General features: G+C 44.5%; 1 protein-coding gene across 1 annotated transcript; it reads right to left on the minus strand.

Annotated features, from left to right (window-relative positions):
* Positions 1-16,871: 16,871 nt before the first annotated feature.
* RSAD2 (radical S-adenosyl methionine domain containing 2) lies at positions 16,872-27,442 on the minus strand. The gene is made up of 6 exons (XM_056856556.1): positions 27,178-27,442; positions 23,216-23,377; positions 21,518-21,747; positions 20,020-20,169; positions 18,268-18,300; positions 16,872-17,036 (listed from the first exon to the last, which is right to left on the minus strand). The coding sequence occupies exons 1-6, from the start codon at positions 27,440-27,442 to the stop codon at positions 16,872-16,874; spliced, it is 1,005 nt and encodes a 334-aa protein (XP_056712534.1).
* Positions 27,443-27,821: the final 379 nt, after the last annotated feature.

The following is a 27,821-nucleotide window of genomic DNA, read 5'->3' on the forward strand; positions in this document are numbered from 1 at the left end:
TGTGTGTTCATGTTCAAGCTTGCTGGCTGACCTTGGGCCAGTCACACTGGCAGCCTAACCAACCTCACAAGGTTGTTGTGTGGATAAGTTTGAGCCGAGAACGATGTAAGCTGCCTTGGGTCCCCCACTGGGGAAACAGGTGGGTTATATAAATGAAAATAAATCAAGCAATTGCGTACTTCCATGCCCATCCTGTCTCTTTCTCTGTGATCAACAGTGAGCCACTGACTGTGTCCCTTACAGGCACTCATTTATCGGTTTAAATGCTTAATCACCATGCAGAATATATATATATATATAAAATCACCACAATCTTCAAAGAGTTATGAAAAACCATAATCACCCTTCTGTGATTAACTTCAACTGCAGTTTTCCAGGCTGTGGCTCCTATTACTGTAGTATAATATAAATGGACAAGAGGTCATCTAATCGGACAGCGTCATGTAGTGGTTAAGAGTGGTGGTTTGGAGTGGTGGCTCTAATATGGAGAACTGGGTTTGATTCCCCACTCCTCCACATGAGCGGCGGACCCTAACAGAATCATAGAGTTGGAAGGGACCACCAGGGTCATCTAGTCCAACCCCCTGATCAATGCAGGAAATTCATAACTATCTCCCCCACACACACACCCAGTGACCCCTACTCCATGCCCAGAAGATGGCCAAGATGCCCTCCCTCTCATCATCTGCTTAAGGTCATAGAATCAGCATTGCTGACAGATGGCTATCTAGCCTCTCCTTAAAAACCGGCTGGTTTCCCCACTCCTCCACATGAAGCCAGCTGGGTGATCTTGGGCTAGCCACAGCTCTCTTAGAGCAGGGGTTCTCAACAAGGAGGGAATCCCCCCCCAAGGGAATTTTAGGGTTCCAGGGGGGAAACTGGGACCACTATTCAGAAAAATGCATATTATTAGGAATTCACCTTTTGAGATAGACCATTTTGGAAAGGGGGGAATTATATTCTGAACAATGGTGAAAGGGGGGGAATGCAGCAAAAAAGGTTGAGAACCACTGTCTTAGAGCTCTCTCAGCCCCAGCTACCTCCCAAGGTTTCTGTTGTAGGGAAGGTGATTGTAAGCCGGTTTGATTCTTCGCTTAAGTGGTAGAGAAAGTCCGCATATAAAGACCAACTCTTATTCTAATTTGCCTGGCACATCTCCGCACCGCCGTGCAACCTGCCTCTACTACGGCTTCGCTGACAACCTGCGGTTGTCCATCCTCCCACACATGAACACACATGAAGCTGCCTTAAACTGAATCAGACCCTTGGTCCATCAAAGTCACTATGGTCTAATCCAACCGGCAGCGGTTCTCCGGGGTCTCAGGCAGAGGTCTTCCCCATCACCTGCTCGCCTAGTCCCTTTAACTGGAGATGCCGGGGATTGAACCTGGGACCTTCTGCATGCCAAGCAGATGCTCTACTATTGAGCCACGTCCCCACCTCTTAAAAAAAAAAAAAATCAGGTCTTTCACATCACCAACTTGAAGCTAGGACCATCTGCATGCCAAGCAGATGCTCTACCACTGAGCCACGGCCCCTCCCCAGGCAACCCAGGCGAGATCCCCTCTCGCCTCCCTCTGCCGCCCTGCCAGGCCAACCCACCCGCCAAACCCCCTCCCCGCTTCTGCCCTCCGGGTCCTCTGCCTCCCCGGCGGGGGGTGCAAACGGCCCCCCAGGCCAGCGGGCGCGGCAGGAGGCCTGCCTGGCAGGCGCGGGCCAGCCACGCGCGCTGCAGGCGGCTGCTCCACGAGATCAGGGCGGCCTACCCGAGAGCAACGAAGGCGCCACTGGAGCAGGCACGAAGAGGCTGCGGAGGACCACTTACCCGCCTGCAGCGGCGGCTGGGGAGGGAGGTGTAAGGCTCGCGCCCCGCACTGCCGCCTCCTGCGCTCTGCGTCCGCCGCCGCCGCTGCTCAGTCTCCCGTGCCGCCTTTGCAGGGTGTCGGCGCCTGGCGCATTGTGCTGCCTCTCTCGCCGCCGCCTGCGTGCCTTCCTTGCCGGCCGGCTGGCTGCTCTCCTCTCCTCTCCTCTCCCAGCCCTCCCCTCCCTCGAGGGAGGGAAGAAGGAAGGAGGAGGGAATAGCTAATCTGAGCACAAGGACGCCATGAAGCTCCGGTGGGTTTTTGCAGCCCGGGGCGGCTTTGGCTTTGAAGCGGCCGCGGCGTTCCGGGTGCGGCGCGCGCTCGCGGCGCCCCCTGCTGGCCCGCGGCGCCGGTTGCAACGAGCCGAGGTTTCCATCCGCGGGCTGCTAGGGCCGCGTCCGTAGCATCCTAGGGGTGAAAACGCGTTTGGGAGGTTCCGCCTTGGATTGGCCGCTCTCTAAATGCACATTTTCCCTAGCCGAATTCTCCGAGCTCAACAAGGAGCCCCCGTGCACAGTTTGGAGAATTCAGATGGGGGTTGTTTTTATTTTTATTGTTTATGTCATTGTTAAACTATGTGATTAATAATTTTAGAAAAATAATAAAAAAAATTATTTTAAAAAAAGAGAGAATTCAGATGGGGAAAATGTGCATCGAGAGAGTGGCAAATCCAAGGCAAAACCTGCGGTGCGTTTTCGCCCATAGAATCATAGAGTTGGAAGGGACCATCAGGGTCATCTAGTCCAACCCCCTGCACAATGCAGTGACCCATGCTTCAGGCGCTGGAGGATGGCCAAGGTGCCCCCCCCCTCATCATCCACCTAAGGTCATAGAATCAGCATTGCTGACAGATGGCCATCTAGCCTTTGCTTAAAAACCTCCAGGAAAGGAGCGCTTACCACCTCCTGAGGAAACCTGTTCCACTGAGGAACCGCTCTGTTAGAAAATTCTTCCTAAATGTCTAGACGGAAACTCTATTGATTTACTTTCAACGTTCTCTGGGCCAGCGCCTCTCGTGACAGGTTGTACGGTCGGAATGTAATTCGAAACATTTCGATGCTCTTTTTCTTTGAGCATAACATTTGGCACGCAAAACAGCCGGTCAATCACAGACAGGGCATGAGAGCCTCAAAGGAGCTCTTACTGACAAGAGTACACCCTGTAAAAATAGACAGGAGTCTTTACAAGAATCTACATTTTCTTTCAGCCTTAGATTTCCTGAGTTAAACCTCACGTCATCAGTGTTCTGGTTCTGGCATTTCATGTATCTGTTAACATGAGGCCTAACTCACAAAACTTTATGCTGATATAAAATTTAGTTAGCCTTCAAGGATGCCACAAGATTCTCAGTAAATGATGGAATTATTACTAGGGTTACACATAAGTTTCCACAGCTGGGTAAATAACAGCTCATGGGGTGTTTCATGTTGGGCTTAACTCCCCTCCATGCCCGGTCCCTGTGCACCTGATCACTAAATTTGAATTGTGCTTGGCTGCCAACCTGGAAGGCTTTAAGAGGGGAGTGGACATGTTCATGGAGGAGAGGGGTATTCAATAGCTACTAGTCAAAATGGACACTAGTCCAATAGGTAATGCATGCCTATTCTCTCCAGGTTCAGAGGAGCATGCCTATTATATTAGGTGCTGTGGAACACAGGCAGGATGGTGCTGCTGCAGTCGTCTTGTTTGTGGGCTTCCTAGAGGCATCTAGTTGGCCTCTGTGTGAACAGACTGCTGGACTTGATGGGCCTTGGTCTACTCCAGCATGGCCTTTCTTATGTTCTTAATGTACAAGTCTGGCTAGACCCTTAGAGCCCATTTTTGCACATGGGAGAATGAGGTGATCAAACACTGAAATAGTAAAAAGGTACCACTGCAGAATGCTGGTGGTGGCTTCTGCCTTTGAATGCTGCTTCATATTTTTTTTAAAAAAAAAAACATGCATGGAAATTAGTATACCAGGCAAACAATTTGATGTGCTAGTTTTCTGTTTGCAGGGAGCTTTAAAACAAAGCAGGAGCCCCGTGGCGCAGAGTGGTAAGCTGCAGTACTGCAGTCAAAAGCTCTGCTCACGACCTGAATTCGATCCCGACGGAAGTTGGTTTCAGGTAGCCAGCTCAAGGTTGACTCAGCCTTCCATCCTTCCGGGGTCGGTGAAATGAGTACCCAGCTTGCTGGGGGTAAAGGGAAGATGACTGGGGAAGGCACTGTATGTGCCATACAATGCAGCATCCTGCTTATTCCCCCCTCCCCCCCCGTGGGTGTCCCTGCTCAGGATTTCTCCTTTCCCCTGACAGTGACAGCTCAGCCACGTTGTCTCCTCCCTCAACTCTCCCCCACCCCGGTCTTCGTTGTTTTTGGGTGCCCCTGGGGCTGAGGAAGCAGTGACAGGAGGAAGCGAAATGTAGAGGAAAGGGCGGGCAAGTCCTGATCCTCCGGCCTGCTTACTCGGAAGTAAAAGCGGTGGGGCTTTGCTCCCAAGGTAAAGCGTAGCTAATTGTAAACAACGCCGTCTTTTATCAGTCCGCAACAATGGGAGGTTTTGCCTTGGACTTGCCACTCTCCAGATGCACATTTCCCCCATCCAAATTTCCAAATCTCAACAATAAGCCCCCCTGCAGAGTTTTGAGAATTCAGATGGGGAAAATGTGCATCTAGAGAGCAGCAAATCCAAAGCAAAACCTCCCATGCATAAATAGTCAACGAGAAACAATGGGAGGTTTTGCCTTGGATTTGCCGCTCTATAGATGCACATTAAGGATTGCCAGCTCCCATTCATTCCAATGGGTGGATGGGGGGACCCCTTCCAGACCCCATAACTCGGGACCCCCAACCCAATCTTCACCATACTTGGGGGTTCTTGCAAGTAGGGTCCCTCCAAGCTACCCTGAAGGTTTGGGACCTCTACCTCCAAAAATGCCCCCCCCCCCAGAGCCATGGAAAGCAGCGAATGTGCTTTAAATGGCTTTATTCTGCCGAATTTATTCAGGAACGCCAAATTTCATGCCGAATTCCATGGATCCAAATAGGGGGAGTTCGGACTTTCGCATTTCCTGAATAAAAACGGGCTGAATTTTGCCGAATTTTTTTTTCCAACAGCCCTAAGGAGCATGGTTTGATAGAATCTAAATAAGATTGGAATCTTTCAGCTCTATCTACATTTCAGAATTTCATCCAGCAGCTAAATTTGGAATAACATTGTTTAAAAAGCTGAATAGCAGACAGGCAGTATCACTTCTATATGTGTTCATTAGTGGGTCTCAGGTTTCATGTCCTGAAACAAGAAGAAAAGTTGGTTTTTATATGCTGACTTTCTCTACCACTTAAGGAATTATCGAACTGGCTTACAACCACCTTCCCTTCCCCTCCCCACAACAGACACTCTGTGAGGTAGGTGGGCTAAGAGAGCTCTAAGAGAGCTGTGACTAGCCCAAGGTCACCCAGCTAGCTTCGTGTGTAGGAGTGGGGAAACAAATCCAGTTCACCAGGTTAGCCTCCACCACTCATGTGGAGGAGTGGGGCATCAAACCCGGCTCTCCAGATCAGATTCCACCGCTCCAAACCACTGTTCTTAACCACTACACCATGCTGGCAATCCATAGTAAAAGATATGTGGTCTGGGTGTTGGCCTGCAAACTTTTATTTAGGCAACATTCTGTCTGAAGACAGGGCAGATTTTGCAATTACTATGGAATCAAGCCTCATAATTGCTCCTGTGGCATTTTACATATTTTGTAGAGGGAAAAATAATGTTGAAAACCTATATAAAGGACGCACAAGGATGGAAGAATGTTGGACACACTTTGGTCCCCACGGAGCTGTGTATCATTATGGTTATGGTGATATAAATAGAGATTAAGGGAATTACAATTTGAGAAGTATTTCACACAGACATGGTGTACAATACATCTTTATATAGACAGTGTGGCTTTTGTCTACATTTGTATCATATCATATGTTAAAAGGTCACCCAGACCAACTTGAAATTAGCCTTCTAAATATTTCCACGCTGTTACTAAAAATACAAACTAAAATTAGTATCAAACAAGAGGGCTGTAGCTAAAGGAATGTAAGCCCCTTTGGATCCCCCTTGCGGGGAGGAAATAGGGAATAAATGAATTAAAAAAACAAAGGGTTCCCCCCCCCTTCTTGTCATTTAGAATGCTAGACATGAAAACATTCAGTTTCCCTATTAAGTTCAACAGGACTACTGAAAGCTGGACTAGATATTTTCTCTGCAATTGTGTTTTTCTAAACTCCCATTTTACATGAATTGTGCATGGGGGGAGACTGTTACAAATAGCAAGAGGCATGCATGCAGGAGGGGCGTTTAATGCCACCGTTGCCGGCCTATTTTCTCCCACAACACCCACCCCCCGCAATCTATTGTTTCCTCTACTAAACCTCTCCAGCTGGGAAGGGGAAAAATAAGTTAATAGAAAGGGGGCAGGACTGGAGGTTTAAACAGCCTGATACCTGCCAGTTCTCCTCTTGAAGTCACATTAGCATTAGGAAGGGGCCACTAGGTGCCTTTTCCCCCCTATAGCAGGCATTCTTGGAATTACAATTAGGGCTGTTGATTCGGTTCGACCCGAACTGAAAAACAGCCGAATTTCCCCTGATTCGGTGGTTTTTAGTTCGGGACGAACCGAACTCAAAAATGGCGGGCAACTGGGAAGCCGAATTCAGCGAGTTCGGGAGTTCACGAATAAATCCGGCCAATTCGGGGCGTCAGTAAGCAGCATAACCGTCAGTAAGCAGCATTCTCCTCCCCCAGCCAATCGGTGGCCAAGCTGGGTCTTCTTCTGGCCAATCAGTCAGGATTGAGTACTGGAGGAATCAGCTGATGTGCGGCCCGGCCGGGGAGAGAGAGGGGGGGGGGAATCCTCGTGTGTGTGTGTGTGTGGGGGGTGCTTGTGCACATTCGCTCCTTCTTTTTTTTTAATTTTTTTATTGATTTTTATAATAAATCCAAAAAAAAAGAAAAAAAGAAAAAAAGAACAGAAAAAATAATAGTAAAATAAAAATAAAAATAAAGACAAAAAATAATACAAACATACATAGAGCGTACAATTCTATTATACATACGTTGTTATACATATAAGAATATATATTACGCCCTACTTCAAAAATCCACCACCCACCACAGTGCCCATCACCAATGGACTTCCGATGGGGTGTAGTGACTAATAAAAAAAATCACATTATTATACATTAATTAGAATCACATTATACTATAATTCGTTAATTAAATTCTTAAAATCCGTTTTTGCCGATTTATCCCAATATGCAGCGGCCTTTGACCACATAATTTTAAATTCCTCCATGTCTTTACCATGTAAAGATGCTGTAATTTTGGCCATCCGCATATATAACCATAGTTTTTCTCTCCATTCTCTAATTGAAGGTTTGATCGTTTGTTTCCACTTTTTTGCAATTATAATTCTAGCTGCTGCAAAACTATATTGGCATATGACTCTATCACCTTTATCCAATTCTCTATTTGGAATGCCCAATAAACAAAAAGCGGGATCTCGCTTGATTTTTACTTTAATAAGATTATTAGTTTCATTCATAACTAATTGCCAAAATCTTCTAATTTTTTTACAAAACCACCAACTATGGATAAACGTTCCTATATCAGTACCACATTTCCAGCATAACGCTTTGTCATCTTTTTTCATTTTACTCAATAGAACGGGGGTTATATACCATCTGTAAAACATTTTATATAAATTTTCTCTTATTTCATTCGAAATAGTAAACCTAAATTCATTTTTCCAGAGCTTTCCCCAAATTTCCAAATCAATATTATATCCTAGATCTCTCATCCATTTCAACATGACTGGTTTAATCCTTTCTTGTTCTAAATTCAATTCTATAAGTACTTTATAAATCCTACCAATCAATCCTTTATTACCTTTCAATAATACTATCTCAAAGTTAGACTTAGTATGATTAAATCCCAATCTATTATCTTTAATAAAAACATCATTTAATTTATAATACATAAACCAGTCTTTTAATTGAAGTTCTTCACGTGTTTTCAATATCCATACCCCATCTCTATAGTCTATCAATTCTCTATAAATATCACAGTCCAAATTTAGATGTGCACCTCTTCGCATAAAAGCTTCTATAGGATTTATCCAACCGGGAGTTTTACTTTCTAAAGCATCTTTATATTTATTCCATACATGTAATAAATTTTTCCTAATAATATGAGAATAAAATTCCTTATTCACTTTCTGCTTCTCATACCATAAATAAGCATGCCACCCGAATCGTAATTTATATCCTTCTAATTCTAATAACTTTGGATTCTCCAAGAGAATCCAATCTTTAATCCAGGTGAAACATGCCGCTTGGTAATACATTTTTAGATCCGGTAATCCCAATCCTCCCGTCTCCCTTATTTCTATTAAATTATTATATGCAATCCTGTGTCTCTCTTTACCCCAAAGAAATCTCAGAATATCTTTTTTCCATTCCTCAAATATCTGTACCCCTGTCACTATTGGTAAATTTTGAAACAGAAAAAGCATCTTGGGCAGTAACATCATTTTAATTACTGATATTCTTCCCCAAAGTGATAAAGGAATCTTTTCCCAACTTATCAAATCTTTTTTTATTTGTTGCCATTGTTTCACATAATTGTCCTGAAATAAATTAAGATTATTATTCGATAACCATATACCTAAATATTTAACTTTATGTTCAATATTGAGTCCCGACTTTTTGGTCAATGTTTGTTGCTGTGAAAGAGTCATATTTTTAACCAAAATTTTTGTTTTTGCCTTATTAATTTTAAAACCTGAAATCTTTCCATAAACCTCCAGTATTTTATTCCATTTGTCAAACTGTTCATTCGGGTAAATCAAAAAACATACTAAATCGTCCGCATAAGCTTTAAGTTTATAATGATTTCTCCCTATTCTTACCCCTACTACATCATTAGATTTTCTAAGATTATTCAGTAAAACCTCTAGTACTAAAATAAAAAGTAAAGGGGAAAGAGGACAGCCCTGTCTCGTTCCCCTTTGAATTTCAATCTTTGGTGATAAAGATCCGTTCATAATCAAATTAGCTGTTTGATATGTGTATATACTTTTTATGGCAGTTTTAAAACTATCACCAAAACCCATATATTCTAATACCTTAATCATAAACTGCCAATTAACATTATCGAAAGCTTTTTCAGCATCCAAAAATATAAAAGCTATTGGTGTTGTGTCTTGTTCCGCATATTCTAAAAGATCTATTACCACCCTAACATTTTGACTAATCAATCTTCCTGGTAAAAATCCAGTTGATCATCATGTATTAATTGATTCAATACTCCTTTTAGTCTAGTAGCTAAAATTGCTACAAATAATTTGTAATCAATATTCAACAATGAAATCGGTCTATAATTTTTAACTTCCAATATATCAGAATTCACCTTTGGTATTAAGGCTATATTTGCTTGCTTCCATGTCTGAGGAATAATACCTTTTGTCATCCCTAAATTCATAACTTCCAGAAGATAGGGGATTAATTGCTCCCTAAATGTTTTGTAATAATATGCTGTAAAACCATCTGGTCCAGGAGATTTATTCAGTTTGCTTTTTTTTATAGCCTGCTCCAGTTCATCCTTGGTTATTGGAGAATCTAAAAGTTCTTTATGTTCTTGTGTTATTTTTCGCCAGTCCCATTTAGCAAGATAGACTGCCATTTCTACCTCTGAAACTAACTTTTTTTATATAAGTCTGTATAAAATTTCACAAATGTATCTACTATCTCCTCTTGTTATCTTGCCCTCCCTTCTTATTTGAGTTATTGGTGTTTTTTTATCTTTCTGTTTAATTTGCCAAGCTAACATTTTACCTGGTTTGTTAGCATGTTCAAAAAATATTTGTTTAGTATACGTAACTTTTCGTTCAATTTCTTCAGCAAGTAAGAATTCATATTGATGTTGGCAATTTCTAATCTTATTTTGTTGTTCTTGTTTAGCCCCTTTATGTTGCAATCTACTTAAATATCTCTCCGCCTGCTTTATTTCATCTAATATGCATTTTTTCTTATTCTCCCTTTCCCTATAATATCTTGTGTTTTGTTGGATTAAAAATCCCCTAATTACTGCTTTGCCAGCGTCCCAAACTATGTCTTCACTGGTACCTTTATCCATATTTTCTCTAAAATAATTTAATATTTCAGTTTTCAATTTGTCTACAATTTTTTTATTTTTTAAAAGAAAGTCATTAATTCTCCAGGGTTTATAACCTCTATTTCCCATTTCAATTTTAACTGAAACCGCATTGTGGTCTAACAACACCCTAGGTAAAATCTCACAGTTTTCTAAATTCTGTACCAGACCCTCTGACATCCATATCATATCTATCCTGGAACACGTGAGATGTCTCTGTGAAAAAAAAGTATATTGCTTCTTGTTACCATGTGTCAACCTCCAGACATCAAACATATCCCACTGATCTGTAAGAACATCAAAAATCCCTGGTAGCTTTCCTTCATTACTTGCTTTTTTCTTTTTCCCAGATCTATCTAGCTTAGGTACCTTGACTCCATTAAAGTCCCCCATCCATATCATTTTTTCAGTAGCATATTCAGCTAATAATAATGCTAAGTTCTCATAGAATACCTTTTGATTTGTATTAGGTGCATATATTCCCACAAGCAATACCTTTTGGTAACCAATTGTTACCTCCAACAACAAAACTCTTCCCTCTGTATCTTGATAAATAACTTTTGGTTGTAATAAAGCAGATATATACATAGCTATTCCATTAGTTTTTTTACTCCTATTACAAGCCGTAAATAAAGTACCCAACCTAGCATGTTCCAACCTGAAAACATCCTTTGGGAGTATATGCATTTCCTGTAAGCAAATAATATTAGCATTAGATTTTCGTAAATGATGAAATATTTTCCTCCTTTTGTTGGGAGAGTTCAATCCATTAACATTCCAAGATATAACCTGTAACATATCAAATTTTCAATTAGATTCCATATATTTCCACAGTAAATACATGCTAGACTCCTACTACCGCAATCCCCCTCTACCCCCCATCTATTCAATCTTCAGTCTTCAGGTTCATCATTTGGAGAGTCCTCTGATGAAACTACTGGCAAATCTCCACCACCAGAAGCTTCAGATGCCTTTTCTTCTTCTGTAGATTCTCTAGTTGGAACTTGTTTAGCTGACTTGAGAGGTTTAACCAGTTCTGCATCATATCTTCTTAAAAACTGGTCTGCCTTATCCACTTCTGTGTACTTGAACCTTTTCTCCTTAAAAATAAAAGAGACACCCTGCGGATATTCCCATCTGTATTGGATTCCACTGAGTCTTAAGCGCTGGGCAATCTCCATAAAATCCTTCCTCTTCCTCAGTAGTCTTGCAGGTATTTCTTTCATCAGCCTCAGTGACTCATCTCCAACCTTCAGTGGTGTTTTGTAGTGAGTATTAAGTATTAAGTCTCTGTGGCTTTTAGAAAACAGTTGAATCAGGCAGTCCCTCGGTACTTTATTCCTGGTTGCATATGCTGAATTTATTCTGTAGGCTGTCACAATCATCCCTGCAGTCACCTCTTCAGATTCTTGCAAAAAATCTGCCAAGAGAACCGTCAGATATCTACGCAAGTCCCGATCCTCAATTTTCTCTCGCAATCCACGAATACGTAGGGAAGATTCTTTTATCTTGAGCTCCATCATTGCCATCTGATCATTTTGGGTCTCTTGTCTGTCAGCTACAGATGTTATTGACATCTCCAGGGTATCCACCTTCTTCTTAGTTTCTTTAGTTTCCTGTGAATTTTTTTTAAGCTTGGTTTCTACCCTGTCTTGCCTGACAGCCAAAGATGAAATTGTATCCTGCAAGGCAGCTATTGCAGCTGAATTCTGAGCTATAGTAGCTGTATTCTGAGATAGCTCCTGTTTCATTTCAGTGACATCCTGATGGGTCTTAGTTAGCAATTCAAAAACAGAAGTCAAGGTCACTTCAGGTTTAGTTTTTAAAGGCATCTTGGCAGCAATAGATGTTGATGCAATTGGTGAAGTTGTCTGTTTGGTTGTTTGAGTTATTTGAGTCACAGAGGACCGTCTAACAGGAGGCTGTACCACCAACTTTGTGTCTTTTAAAATGTCCTTAGTGTGTTTCTCTTTCTCACCCATTGGTGAGCCAAAAAAGACTGGAGACTGAAATTACAAATCCATTATAATCCAAGGGAAGGTAGGGGGGGGGGGGCAGAAAGTTTCTTTTATTTCATTTCATTCAAAACAAAGCACTTTGGAGAAAACAATCACTATGACCACTATAAAGTTTCTATGCCATGTCACTTGATTATCCTCCAATTCTTTTCTCTTAGTTCAATGGTCTTTAGTTTTAAAAGAAACTTTTTTTTTTGAGTGCGTCACTCAACTGGCAAAAAGCCAAAAAACAGAACAAGAAAGCGTAACTGAATTATAGATAGATTCAGGACTGTCCTTCAAGAAGAAAAAAACTGCCACACACCCCAAATAGTGATTTTTAAAAGTCAGGGAAAAAAAACTTTATTGATAATCCATAAAACAAAAAGTCAGGTCCCACCTCGCTCTCTCCTGCCGTCTTCTTTAAGATGGCACCGGCTCTTCGGTGGAATCCGCCAGAGCGACCGCCGCCGATTTCTCGGCGGCTATCGCTCCCATGGCAGATCCACCACCGGCACCCAGGACTGCATCCCCTCTTGTCCCGAGGGGTGCCGCTTGCAGGCTCTTCCCGGGGCTAATTATGTGCCCCGTAGCAGCGGACGGCGGGAGCGCGGCTTCGCGCTTGCAACGGGGGGGGGGGGTCACCTGACCCGGAAGTGACATTCGCTCCTTTCTGTGGCTGCAGGGGGTGTATTGTTGGGGTACAGACCCCAAACTTTCAGCAGAGATTCAGACAAGCCTTCTTAAGAGACCACCCAAGTTTTGTAAACATTGGGTCAGGGGGTCCCGAGATATGGGCTCCCCCCCTTTTTTCTTTCCATGGCTGCAGGGGGCGCATTTTTGGGGGGTACAGACCCCAAACTTTCAGTGGAGCTTCAGATGAGCCTTCTTAAGATACCCCCCCAGTTTTGTAAACATTGGGTCAGGGGGTCTCGAGATATGGGCTCTACCCCTTTTCCCTCCCCTCTTTTCCATTTCCGTGGCTGCAGGGGGCGCTTTTTTGGGGATACAGCCCCCAAACTTTCAGCATAGCATCAGACAAGCCTTCTTAAGATACCACCCAAGTTTTGTAAAGATGGGTTCAGTGGGGGCAGAAATATCGGCTCCCTTTTCTCTTTCCGTGGCTGCAGGGGGTCATTTTTGGGGGTGCAGATCCCAAACTTTGAGCGGAGCTTCAGACAAGCCTTCTTAAGAGACCACCCAAGTTTTGTAAACATTGGGTCAGGGGGTCCCGAGATATGGGCTTTCCCCTTTCCCGTTTCCCCTATTGGGATGAATGGATCAGTATGCATCTCCAGAGCAAAACGTCCCGTGCCTAAATGGAATCGTCTTGGATTACCGAGTCCTCCCCAGCCCCTCCTGATGGAACAGAAGACAGCCACAGTAAGACCCCTTTGGGGGCTTTAATCTATAATTTTTCTCCTGTGTGTGTGTGGGGGGGGAAGCAGAGTCTGTGTGTGTGTGGGGAGGGAGCAGTTTCTGTGGGTGGGTGGGGGGAGCCAAAGGGGGCTTTTGCCGGTTCTGCCTGGGGTGTGTGTTCCCCCTCGAGTCTCTCTCTCCCTGGTTTGAGGGGGGGGTTTCAGTTGTGTGTCTTCAGGTTTTCCCTCATTCATAAGAGCGGTTAGGTCTATTGGATGCTTGCTCAAAGCTTGTTTTCAAATGGTGACTTAAAGAATGCATTTGGAGTCCCATGCAAAAGGGGAAATTCCACCCCTCCTGGTCATTATGCATAGCTAGCTGCCTCTGTCTCTTTCCATGGTTTGCAAACTCCCAGGTGTCAGGTGTTGCTTTGCACAGTTGCAAAGGTGTTGCTTACAAGGTTGTGTTGCTGTTCAGTCGTGTTGCTTTTCAGTCGTGTTGCAATGCTTTGCAAACTTCTCAGCTGTTTGTCGGGGCTGGGAGCTTTGTGCGTGGGCCACAAGCTCTGCTCAGAGATGCACATTAAGGGTGGGGGTACCCCTTTCGGGGCCCATATCTCAGCCCCCCCTGACCCAATCTTTACAAAACTTGGGGGGTCTTTCAAGAAGCATCCTTTGAAGCTCTGCTGAAAGTTTGGGACCTCTACCCCCAAAAATGCCCCCCCAGAGCCGCGGAAAGGAGCGGCTGTGTTTTTAATGGCTTTATTCGGCCGAATTTTTTTCGCAAACTTTGAATTCCTGCCGAATTGCACGGACCCGAAGCGGGGGAGTTCGGACTTCAGCATATCCCGAATCTAAATGGGCCAAGTTCAGCCAAATCCGAACTATACCGAATTTTTTTTTAATTCAACAGGCCTAATTACAATCCCCAGCTGATGTAGTAAGGAAACAGATCAACAAAGCCAGAATGATAGCAAGGGATAACATACTATAGGTTAAGCCCAAACAAAGCAACAACAGAACACCACTGGTGGTCACATACCACTCTCAGCTCAAACTGGTTCAAAGCATCATTAACGACTTACAACCTGTGCTAGAGAATACTCCTCTCACACAGGCATAGGGAGGCAAACCTTTTGTTGCCCACAGGCAGCCTCCTAACCTTAAATAGCTTATCACCCACAGCAATACCCTTCCAAACATGGTCACAGGCTCTGGGACCAGGGCCTGCAACAAACCAAGATGCCAGCTCTGTCCCCATATCCACTCCGACAGCACAATAACGGGACCTAACAACACCGGCCATACCATCTCAGGCTCATTGTTCATCTTCCAGCATTATATATGCCATCAAACGTCAGCAATGCCCTTCTAGTCCATACATTAGACAGGTCAGTCCCTATGCAAAATAATAAATGGACATAAATGCAACATTTAAAAAATGCAACACTCAAAAACCAGTAGAATCTTCCAGGTCATTCCATTGCTGACCTAAGAGTGGCAGTCCTCAAACAAAGAAATCAAGGGGAAATTACAAAGCAAGATTGCTGAACTTAAATCACAAGTTCAGAACAAGTGACTTCCCCCAGGTCTGTTTAGGGTCATAGGATTCTTATCTCACTTTTTTGCTGTCAAGTCAGCTGATGTATGGAGACCCTGTAGGGTTTGCAAAGTTTTCAAGGCAACAGATGTTCAGAGGTGGTGGCGGGCAATTTTTAACTCCAATGAAAGGAGTCCTAAACCAAAAGAGAATACACAAAGTCAGATCCTATTCTATTAAAAGTTTTATTTGACCCATCGAAGTCCATACCTTAAAATCTCAGTAGAAATCTCTGGGAAACAGTCCCCTGAATATGGAGGTGTTTGATATGTGGTGGTTCAACCTTTACTTTGGGGTGCAGAAGGCACACAACTGTTCCAGTTCCTTATTCAAATCTTCTTTGCAATACAGGATTCTGGGGCCCCCCAAAAGGAAGCCGGTGGTGCCAGAACCGGTGTTTGGACCAGGCACCATTGTATGTCTTCTTGAAGGGACAGTCTCTGGAGTGTGGGGATGTGTAATTTGAGGTGGTCCAAAGATTTTTTGGGGGGTGGGGCTGGGCCCCAGTGTCTGTATGTGAATTTTCCTGGGGGCATCCAACTTGGGAGCAGATGGACAAGAACTAGACTTTGGACCAGGACCCAGCGCGTGCCCTCTCAGAGGAAACAGTCCCCTGAATGTGGAGGTATATGATATGTGGTCCTTCCCTCAGGTTGGGCCTCCCCTGCTGCCCAGGAGCTGGTAACAGAGAGACCTTATTCAAAGGAAAGGAGGGAGTGAATACTCTTTGCTAACACTTAATAACCCTTCAAGGGTATATTGCCCTGGCCAGATCACTTAATAACAACAAAAGGTAGAGGATATGCAGACATCCGGGCACATGGAAGAGATAAGCCTTCCTGTAGTGCCAGGAAGAAACTAGTTCAAAGGGGACCAAGGCATAGTAAAATTCCAGGTCAGAGCTAGGGCAGAGTTCACTACTTGTAGCTAGCAATGATTTAATTCACTGAAATCTAAATTAAAAGGAATTATAAGAAAACAAATGTTCCGTCAGTGGGTCTTCAAGGCAAGAGGCATTCTGGTTTGCCCGAATGTGGCATTTCTTGGAGGTCTCCCATCTAAATACTTGCCAGGGCTGAGGCTGAGAGTGTGTAACTGGCCAAAGGTCACCCAGCAAGCTTCCTTGACAGATGGGGATTCGACCCAATCTGACACCTTGTGAAGGAAAGCAAGCAACTAAAAATTAAAATTGTGAGGTCCCATAGCGGTAAATCTTGAAAGCTCAGGAGAACTGGACAGGTCGAGTGGCATAAACTTGCCTTTAAATTATCCAAGGAGAGAAGATTCTAGTCCTCAAAGTTTATATCACAAGTTATATTCTGAGCTCATCACAGTGAAGCCTTAGTTAAACAAAATGCAAAGAGGGAGCAACATTTTTCTTCTTTTTATTTTTATACTTATATACATTTTTGTAAAAATAAATAAAAAATCATGTAATTCTCTAGTCCTGCTAACAAAATAAGGTATAGATTTCTTTAGCCATTTGAACTTCCGCTCATAACATATGTGTGTTTAGTGCTATCAACTCGCTTCTGCCTTATACCGACCCTATGAATTAACGAATTCCAAAACATCGTCTCATTAACAGCTTTGCTCAGATCTTGTAAACTGAAGGATGCGGCTTCCTTGATTGAGTCAATCTATCTCATGTTGGGTCTTCCTCTTTGCAGCTCCTACTGCAACCCATTAATAATTGTATTTATGGGCAAGCGTCAATTGATGGTTTTCTCTGCACAAGCAACACACATATAAACACTGCTGCATACCAAAGTGCAGGGAAAAATCTCTTTGAAACCATCTTTCTCTTCAGAGTAGAATAATTCAGATGTTCATAACTTCTGCACCCTTGTAGTGTCTAAATATGTTTAGTCACCATTCAAGTCCCATGTCTGCTTTGCTCCATACATATTTTCCTCCTCGCTTGAAAAACATATTTTCATCAAATCCACTGAACTGTATAGCGTTTTCTACACCTACGTCCAGGATTGATCGGGAAGGCTCTTTCCGGCCATTTTTACAGTTTAGAAAACGCATCTGAAAAACCAAGAGAGAAGAATATTTAGAGAGGCAACTTGCAGCAGAATACACCAAGTAGACAGTCTCTGCCTAATTTCAACAAAGAAAACTTCTGAGTAGATTAATAAATATATCTTGTCCATAGTTACCCATGCTGTGAGTATATTCAGATTAGACTGATGTATTTTACTCTACCTGGGATAGCCATATAAAAATAGTCGAAAAATGCCATTGTTTGGAACCCAGCAGAAAAACTATAGCTCCTAAGGAAAGAAGGGAAACCACCTTTCCCAGATTTAAAGAGCTCTACAGACTACCAGTTCATTTCTAGACACAATCCAACACCTTCACCTTTCAAACAGAGTAGTAAATCAAGTAACCTTACTGAAGCCAATGAGTCTATCAAAAACCAATTCCAAAAAACACAAATGTGATTTTTACTTCGCTAGAATATTTTCTCAGATGAAACTAAATGGACATTCTGAGCAATGTACATTTTATGGTCATATTACAAATATAGGAAGGGACACATATTTTTAATGTCATGTATGAAAACATTCCAAAAGCCATTTCAGAATTTGTATGCCAATTCTATGAGCCATATTTCCCTAGGTAAGATAAAAATACATATTTGGCCATTTCTATGGCAATGAAACTAATCTCAGTCACAAATGGCCATCACCAGCAAACAGGAAAATGATTCAGGAATGGTGTCCCAGGGCATTCCTTCAAATATGGGTTTCATATTCACTCCCCTCCCACAAAGAATACCTGTGGCGCATCAGAGTATATTAAGAATGATTTGCTTCTATGTGAGCCTCCTATCAATGAAGAGCTTTAATTAAAAGCTCTTCTTTGGGTGCTTTCACCTTCTGACGTTAAACGGGTGGCTAAAGGTAACAGTGCCATCCCTGCAGTGGTGTCCTGACTATGGAACTCACTCCTTTCTCAGATTTTCAGAGCAACACTTTTAGGCCATAGATGGGGGCTTGGATTCTGTGATAAATCTCTGCTGACAGGACCTCTTCACCCCCTGCCTTCCACTGCAGCCCCAAATGCCCCCATAATGCTGTCCCTGGGAACAGGGACCCCCCCCCCCAGGAACAGCACAAGGAGGTCAGAAATTTGTAGGAGGGAGGGGAATGGGTAAAATTTGTCCCTTCAATCAGCAGAAATTTTCCACGAGATCTAACTCAGGGACAAAGTTTTTTTGGGTGGGGTAAACAAAACAAGAAATAAAAAGACTTACATATTCATCCAGAATTAAGTATGAATCTCTCATCTGTTAAAAAAGAGAAGTTAAAATAGGAAATTAATTTCCTTACTTGCTTGAAGTTTTGTGAACAGTAGTGATGGCAGATTTTATTTTAACAGCAATATAATTATTTCAGCCTAACCAACCTCACAAGGTTGTTGTGAGGATAAAATAGAGGAGATGAGAACAACATAAGCCCCTTAGAGGAGAAAGGTAGGGTATCAATGAAGTAAATAAAATAAAATAAAGCACTACAGTTCCAGAAGGGCTGTGTCATGGCTGTATTGAAGCAACTCCCAAAGGCAAAATCAAATGTGAGAGCAGGAATTTCATGTGTTTAACCATGACAGAAAGGACAGATGGGGGAATCTGAGTGAAACACACACGTAAGCGACGGCAGAGCGGCCGTGCACCTCCATTTAGGCCCTGCCGCCCAGTACCTTTATCCAAATGGCATTTCAGCCTTTACCTGAAATGGCCATGGCGGAGACTATTTCACTTGGGGAGAAAAGCTGCATGAAAGCAAGGCACAGGTCAGGGAAGACCCAACTTCCCTCCCCAACATGTTCATTTTGCTTTTAAAACAGCACCCTACCCAGCCTTTTCGCATAATCTATGACCATCACGTCTACCCATGGCACAACTGATTGCTCAGCAACTTCCTTCTTTCTAGTTCCTCAACCTTACACTCATCTAAGTCCACTGAAGTCAACAGGCTTAGAAAGGTTACTCTGCCACAGTGAGAACAATCTTGAGCAGGTCTACCAGGGTTGCAACTGATGGGAAATGGGGTGAGGTAGAGGCTTACTGTGGAGAGAGAGTGCTCTAGGGTGCCACATGCTAGCGTCACTTCCGGCGCAATTCGAAACTGCCAGTTTCACACCAGGGCCACATTCTAGCACTTGCCCCGAAAAGCTACAGAGTTTCCTGCTTCCCCCCACTAACCAGATGAGCATTGATGGGCTTCAGCAACAATTACCAGGAGGTTGCCTGACATTAGCAGGCATCTGGTAAGCCTAAGGTCTACTCAGAATGCTACCCGGATCTATTCGATGAGACTTGCTCCTAGAAAGATGTTCTTAGGATTGCACTTCCAACAGTGCAATCTGAAGAACTCTTTCTGGGGAGCAAGCTCCATTAAACAGATCAGAGAGGATGAGACTTACTTAGGATCGCTTTCTTACCGTTCCTAAGCACAGGTTTACACCCCTTCTATGCCAGTTTACTTCAGTGGACTTAGAAGGGTATAACTCTGCTTATAATTGCACTTTTAGTGCTTTTTAGAAAAGCATCAAAACAGAGTTCCAGTTTCATCATTTGCAGAGTATGATTATGAAATACATACAGCCTGGCCAAAGCACTCACTGGCAAGAGTTATTATATTCTTATTTAGTATTTCTCACTTTTTAAAAAACTTAATCAACACTGAGGTAGTGAATAAACCAAAGATGCAGGTCTCTGCTGCAGATTACTGCTGTTGCGATATTGGCGCAATGGCAGCCCAATTGGGCTTTACATTTTGCACAGGTGCACCTGTTAGTTCAACCACACTATTCACAGAAGACATTGCAGTGAATTCTGACAAGTACCCTGTTGGCCAGATAAACTTTCCCTATAGGCCAAGAAATCAAGAGCACAGTCACTTCTCCATTAACATTTCAATTGACTGTCTCCTTCTGATTTCTACCTCTGGAATTAAAGATGCCATTTTTCAAACAGTATGAATGTCAAGAGTTATAACTATACTTTTTTATTAGATTCAGGCACCAAGCATGAAACATCTTTATGACGTTGAAGGAATAGTTCGAAATCTTCATCACTGATGACAAATTTTTCTGCCTCTCTCAGAGCGTCTTCTCCTGTATTTTCCCCTTCAATGAGCAAGCACTGAAATACCTAAGAGACATAAAATAGATGCTTAAATTTGCTGGTCACAACTTCCAGGACACGTAATAATGTGATAGAGTGGGCTCAACAGTCTCTTTCTACAGTAATACAATATAATAAAGGGTAACAAGGTTAAAGTTATTGGAGACTTGCTAGTGTAAAGCTTATCAGATACCAGAAAATACGCCCACAGGGCTTTCTCATAGAGATCAACAGAACCAAAATGTTCGATATTTATGAAGGGCACTAAGGGTGCATTCCTGAGGGGAGGGGGCGTGACCTTGTGCCGGTGCACGTGCCCACTTATCCCATGATAAGGGGCACTTATGTCGGCATGGAGGGCATTTACGCTGATACCTAGGCGGTGGCATGGAGGGCATTTACACTGATACCTAGGCGGCGTGGAGTTGCGCCGGCCTCCCACGCCAGCGCCAGCACCCCAGGAACTAAATCCCAGAAGAGGCAGCATACACTGGCGTGAGGGGGCATTTCCAGGGACAGAGCTGCCTTTAAGCAGTTTCCTCACCCCTTTCAGCCCAGGATCGCCCTTTGGTGCAGTGGCATGGCTATGCAGCCTTTTTGGGTGGCGTAGCCCAGCTAAAGGCAATGGGCCTTTCCCCCCCCCCCTTTTTCTATTTTTTAAAATAGTTTTTTCTTCTCACGAACATGCCATGCATCTCCACACTCATACCAGCAAGGACATCAGAAGCAGGAAGATGCATCAGTGTCATGCCTCCCCCTGTGGCTGAGTCTGAGGCCTCGGATGCAGAACTGGAGCAGTTGGCCATCCCATCGGCAGCTGACCCTCCTGGGAATGCAGCTGATGAGCCTTCTGAACCAGATGCTGAATTAAAGGGGCCATCAGACGCTTCTACGTCCAGCCAGGCCAAGGAATTCCAGTCCCCCTTCAACGTCCAACTGCCAGAGCCAGCCAGAGATTCAGAAAAAGAATCCTCTCCCATGGTTCACCGAAGATAGAGCCAAGTTCCATATTTCTTATAATATCTGGGTTCACTCTCACAAAGCAAGAACAGCATGCAACTAAGTGCCAGCATAACTGCAGACCTTGTGCAAATGCTGTTACTATGACTGCTTCAGTGATTCTCCATTAAGCTTACCGGATTCCACAGGCTAGTTATGCACTGGAGCAGAACTGATGCACCATTACCATGCAGAACAGTGCAGAACTAATGGAATCCATCAATATCCTGTCTCAGAATGTGCATTACTGTCCTTAAAACAGTCCTTAGCTTCCATGTTTTAAAGCAGCATCACTTTCTCAAAATGTTAAATTTGTATTTTTTCTCACACATTTTGCTGGAAGGAAAACCACTGAACATTCCCATCTCTTCCTTACCTTCCAGCGGACAGGATTTAGTGCCTGAATCTGCTCATTCATATCCTCTTCTACGTTGAATCTGTTAATCACCGAGTTTATTTTGAAAGCCACACCATAATCTCGGCACCATCCCCTGAGCTTCTGGAGATTTTTAATATGGTTATGTTTTCCTTGCCCACGGCCAATTAAAACATTGACTTCCTCACTGAAGCTGTCGCAAGAAACTGCCAGAATATCCAGGTATTCCCCTGAAACAGACAATGCACACTGTGGTCAACAAAACCATTAGTCCAGAGTTATCTAATTCTACCCAGTCCTGTGCCTAGACCCACTTTTTAACCTGACCGTAAAGTAACAGGACTAGAAGGGACAAATATTTACATCCTCATTATGTTTCATTCACTGTTCACTGATTTATCAATAAAACCATTAGAAAATACCAAAATGAGTGCAATAAATCCATTGTGCCAACACACTGAAAATTAACATAATTTTTCACGTCTCCTTCCTCTCTATTGGCTGCCATGTGTGTACAGCACATCTGCCATGTGTGTAAAGCACAACTGTGAGAGCTGCTTTAATAATAATAATAATAATAATAATACTAGTAGTAGTAGTCATAATAATAATTTATTTAAAACTAGGTACTGTAAAGACACCTGAAAATACAACCAAATGAGATAAGAAGATCTCATATTTCATTAGTATATAAAAAGTCCACCCCCAAACGTTATCATGCAAACATACAAGCTTGGATCCAGCACAGAAAATTTCCATGGGCAGAAGGATTTCCCACCCAAAGACCATGACTTTCTCACCTCCTTCCACCTGTTGTAGCCCAAAATTCCACTCCTCAGGAACAGCATGTTAGTGGGACTTTCAAACTGAGAAGCAGCAGGGGGGGAATGAGAAAGTCATGCTGTGAGAACAGAAATCCCGCTGCCCATGGAAACATTGTGCTGGTCCAACCCCACCGCTAATAAAATATGAAATGCTTTTTTTGGAATTGTTCTGCTATCATAAAGTTTTTAGGAATATTCAGGATTATCAAAACCAAAATGAAAGGGAAGATATAATAATGAAAATACCTTTTAAAAATAAAAAGAAGAAAAATCAAGAGGGAAAAAAACCTTGTTTGAGGCTAGAACAGGTGACCAATATTCACAAGCCTTAAGCAATTCCTAAACATTCAGTAGAGGATGACCAAATCCTACCACAATTCTTGGAGCGGTGGACTCTGATCTGGAGAACCACTCCTCCACATGAGCGGCAGAGGCTAATCTGGTGAACCAGAGTGGGTTTCCCCACTCCTACACATGAAACCAGCTGGGTGACCTTGGGCTAGTCACACACTCTCAGCCCCACCTACTTCACAGGGTGACTGTTGTGGGGAGGGGAAGAGAAGATGATTGTAAGCCGGTTTTGATTCTTCCATAAGTGGTAGAGAAAGTCAGCATATAAAAACCAAGTCTTGTTCTTAAACACATCTTCTGTTGATCTTTTTTTCCCTTTTACCAATAAGAACTAAATTGAATAACCTCTTTCTTCAGTGATATAGGAATATCCTCGGTCAAAGGATTTTTTTAAATCTCTGAAGAGAATAAATGACATGCAAAACATTCCATCAATCTTGTTTTTAAGATTTCCTCCCAATCAAAAGATATATTAAAAGCATGTAAAACTTTAAATAAAGCATTCAGTGATTCTTTCTCTCACCGTAACGTTTGAACCACCTTTCTGTAACCATGCTTCCATTGCTCACAATGCTGACACTTGGGAGTTTTAGCTCCTGTTTACAAAACTGCACCAGCTTCCCCACAAAATCTCCTCTCTCATGAAGAAATGGCTCCCCTCCTGAAAAGTTTATTTTCTCCATACCTAGGATGTAGCAGAGAGAAAAACCACAAGTGAAAACTGTGTTTCAGAAATGAAGCCTGAATGCTACGCAGTTTGGTCAATTCTAATAAAGACCCGTATTTATTTGTGAATTTTGATATATGGGAAACATTAAAAAGGTAAAGGTCCCCTGTGCAAGCACCAGGTTATTCCTGACCCATGGGGTGACATCACATCCCGACGTTTCCAAGGCAGACTTTGTTTATGGGGTGGTTTGGCAGTGCCTTCCCCAGTCATCTTCCCTTTACCCCCAGCAAGCTGGGTCCTCATTTTACTGACCTCAGAGGGATGGAAGGCTGAGTCAACCTTGAGCCGGCTACCTGAAACCAACTTCTGTCGGGATCGGACACAGGTCGTGAGCAGAGCTTTTGACTGCAGTACTGCAGCTTACCACTCTGCGCCACTGGGCTCCTTATGGTAAACATTAGCAGCTGACAAAATAGCTGTTCAAATTATAGCCACACACAATTTCTCTTAGGTCTATATAGAAAAATGGATTCCCTTATCATTTGTTGACTCATATAAGAAATTTGGCCCATGCCCTGAACATTAAGAGCTACCAGTCTTATCTAGTCAGTGGTCTTTTATTCTTCATAAAAGTTATATTCAATACTGTGACCTGTTATATAAATGATACATTGTATGCTAACTGGTTCTTTCTATACTTTATTGTCCTGGTGAAATTCTTACTCTCTTGCTATATTTGTAACATTCTGTATTGTGACTTTTGAGATCAAATCATCTTTTGTTTGTCAGCCAATACTATGTTATGGGGGGAGGGTTTTTTAAACTTTAAAGGATAACCTCTAGTCTCCATTCCTATGTTACCACATTGATATCCCATCCATGCCAGCATACACTGTTCTTCCCGCTAGTTTACCCTCACAACAACCATGTAAGGTAGGTTAAACTGAGAAAAAGACTGATCCAAGATCATCACCCTTCATGTCAGAGGGGCGATTTGAGTCCAGGTCTCCAAATCCCATCCCATTTACACACACCCTGCATGATTATCAAACCCCTTTTCTGGGTTGGGGGGCGACATAAGAACATCAGAAAAGCCATGCCAGATCAGACCAAGGCCCATCAAGTCCAGCAGTCTGTTCGCATAGTGGCCAACCAGGTGCCTCTAGGAAGCCCACAAACAAGACGACTGCAGCACAATTATCCTGCCTGTGTTCCACAACATCTAATATAATAGGCATGCTCCTCCGATACTGGAGAGAATAGAATCATAGAGTTGGAAGGGACCACCAGGGTCATCTAGTCCAACCCCCTGCACAATGCAAGAATTTCACAACTACCTCCCCCCCACACACACCCAGCGACCCCTACTCCATGCTCAGAAGACGGCCAAGATGCCTTCCCTCTCATGATCTGCCTAAGGTCATAGAATCAGCATTGCTGACAGATGGCCATCTGTGTGTGTGTTAAGTGCCGTCAAGTCATTTCCGACTCATGGCGACCCTATGAATCAATGTCCTCCGAAGTGTCCTATCCTTAACAGCCTTGCTCAGATCTTGCAAATTGAGGGCGATGGCTTCCTTTATAGCAGGGGTGGGGAACCTTTTTCTTGCCAGGGGCTATTTGCATATTTATAGCATCATTCAGGGGCCATACCAGGTGTAGCTCTCCCGGAGGAGGGGGGGGGGAGAAGCTAGGGTTGCCAGACCTGGCAACCCTAGCTTCTACCCCCCCCCCTCTGCTGGGAGAGCCACCACCTGGAGGTTGGCAACCCTCGCAGAGGTTATGCAGAGGAGGGAAGGAAGGAAGGAAAGAAAAAGAAGGAAAGAAAGAAGGAAAGAAAGAAGGAAAGAAGAAAGGAAAGAAGGAAGGAAAGAAGGAAGGAAAGGGAGACTCCCCCCCCCAAGACACACACACCCTTCATGGAGATCTCACACACACACACTCTCTCTTCCCCCCCCCCGGGCCACCCAGCAGCCCAGGATCACGCACACACACTCACCCCTCCCCCGCACAGGGAGCTCTCTCTCTCACACACACACAAACGCAAGCATGCCAGCCGGGAAGAACGGAGCACGGGGAGGGCTGGGCGAGGACCCTCCGGCGGTGGCGCGACTATCGTGCGGGCCAGGGGGAATGTAGCACGGGGAGGGTTGAGCGGGGACCCTCTGGCGGTGGCGCAGCAAGCACACAGGGGGCCGGGGGTGGGGGGAGAGAAGGAGGCAGGAGCTTCGGCCGCCCCAGCAGTTTCAGGCGGTGGTATGGAGTTGCGGCTGGGGAAGTGCCCGGCCGCTCGGGTCACAAACAAGCTAGGAGGGGGAGGAAGGTTCAAAGATGGCATGGTTGGAGAGCTGTTGGCCTCGGGGGAGAGCGAGGTGAGGGCTGCGTAGGGGCCCACCGAGCCGGCGGAAGGTGGATGGCATACCACCCATTCACCTGGGAAAAGCTGGTAGGTTGCAGGCGAACACCACATTTCAAAGGAATCTACTTTCTTCCTATCAGCTTTCTTCGCTGTCCAGCTCTCACACCCATACATAGTAATAGGGAATACGATGGCATGAATTAACCGGATCTTGGTTGCCAGTGACACATCCTTACACTTAAGAATCTCTTCTAGCTCCTTCTAGCCCTCCCCAGTCTCAATCTCCTTCTGATTTCTTGGCTGCAGTCTCCCTTTTGGCTGATGGTAGAGCCAAGTAATAGAAAGTCTTGAACAATTTCAATTTCCTCATTGTCAACCTTAAAGTTGTGTAGCTCTCCTGTAGTCATTACTTTTGTCTTCTTGATGATCAGCTGCAGTCCTGCTTTGGCACTTTCCCTTTTAACTTTCAGCAGCAGTCGTTTCAAGTCCTTGCTCTTTTCTGCCAGTGATGCAGTATCATCAACATATCTCAAATTGATCATGTTCCTCCCCCCCCCCCCAATTTTCACTCCACCTTCCTCTAAATCTAATCCAGCTTTCCTAATGATATATTCTGCATACAGATTGAAGAGGTAGGGAGATAAAATACATCGTTCTGCTTAAAAACCTCCCGGGTAGGAGCACTTACCACCTCCTGAGGTAGCCTGTTCCACTGAGGAACCGCTCTGTTAGAAAATTCTTCCTGATGTCTAGATGGAAACTCTTCTGATTTAATTTTAACCTGCTGGTTCTGGTCCGACCTTCTGGGGCAACAGAAAACAACTTGGCATAGGTATGCATCATGACCAGTATCAATACTTACTAGGAGCCCTGAATAGTCCTATCGTGCATGAACTTGACAAAACTGTTTCACAATGGGGAGCCGTGTTAGTCTGTCTGCAGTAGTAGAAAAGGGCAAGAGTCCAGTAGCACCTTCAAGACTAACAAAAATATTTTCTGGCAGGGTAGGAGCTTTCGGGAGCCACAGCTCACTTCTTCAGCTCCTACCCTACCAGAAAATATTTTTGTTGCTACTGGACTCTTGCCCTTTTCTACTACTACTTGACAAAACTGGAGAGCTTGCCAGGGATTGGGGTCCCCATTCGTTTTCCTTCTGTGGTTCTACGGCCATTTATGCCCGGGGAGGTTGTGCCTGGGATTTCCCGCTCTCTGGATGCACATTTCCCTCATCCCAATTCTCCAAACTCAACAATAAGCCCCCAGGCAGCGTTTTGAGCCTTTGGATGAGGAAAAGGAGCATCTCGAGAGCGGCCGACCCCAGGCCCAGCCTGCCCGGGCCTCAGTGGCCTCCGACAGGCCGCCTCAAGGCCACCCTCGCCGCCTCAGCAAGGCTGCGCTGCTGCCGCGCCCAGCTGTGTCCTGGCGCCGGGGGTCCCTCGCTCGCTCGCTCACTCACCCGCCCGCTTGAGCAGGCCGAGCCCCCTGCGGGCCTGGGCCAGGGGCAGCACGAAGGAAGTCTTGGCCGTGTGGAAGCAGAAGCCGCACCGGTAGTTGCACTGGCGCGTGAAGTGGTAGTTGACGCTGAGCGGCACCGGCCCGGGAGGCGCGCGGGGCCGCCGCGCCCCGCCGCCGCGCCAGGCGCACAGGCGCGCCAGGCCGCTGCAGAAAGCGCCCAGGGCGCGCCACACGAGGCGCAGGAGCAGGCCGGGCAGCCAGGCCATGGCGGGCGGCGGCGTCCATCTGGGGCCGGCCGGCCCCTCGCCGCCCTTTTGAACACTGGGGCGCAGGTGACCGCCGGTCCCGCGGAGGGAAAACGGCCGCTTTCGCTTTCCATTCCCGAGAAGCAAAACTCGCCTCGGGCTGGGAAGGGGTGGCGACGGTGGCCAGGCGACCCCCCCCCCCCCAAGGCCATTTATTCATGGAAGGTTTTGCCTTGGATTTGCCACTCTATAGATGCCCATTTCCCCCCATCCGAATTCTCGAAACTCTGCCTGGGGTGAGTTTGCCCTTTTCTACTCTTGCCCTTTTCTACTACTGCAGACAGACTAACACGGCTACCCACTGGGAATTAAGCCCAGCACGGAGAAAGTTTCCACTCCC

This window comes from Euleptes europaea, chromosome 10 (assembly GCF_029931775.1).
Source record: "Euleptes europaea isolate rEulEur1 chromosome 10, rEulEur1.hap1, whole genome shotgun sequence".
In the NCBI taxonomy this organism is placed as follows: Eukaryota; Metazoa; Chordata; class Lepidosauria; order Squamata; family Sphaerodactylidae; genus Euleptes; species Euleptes europaea.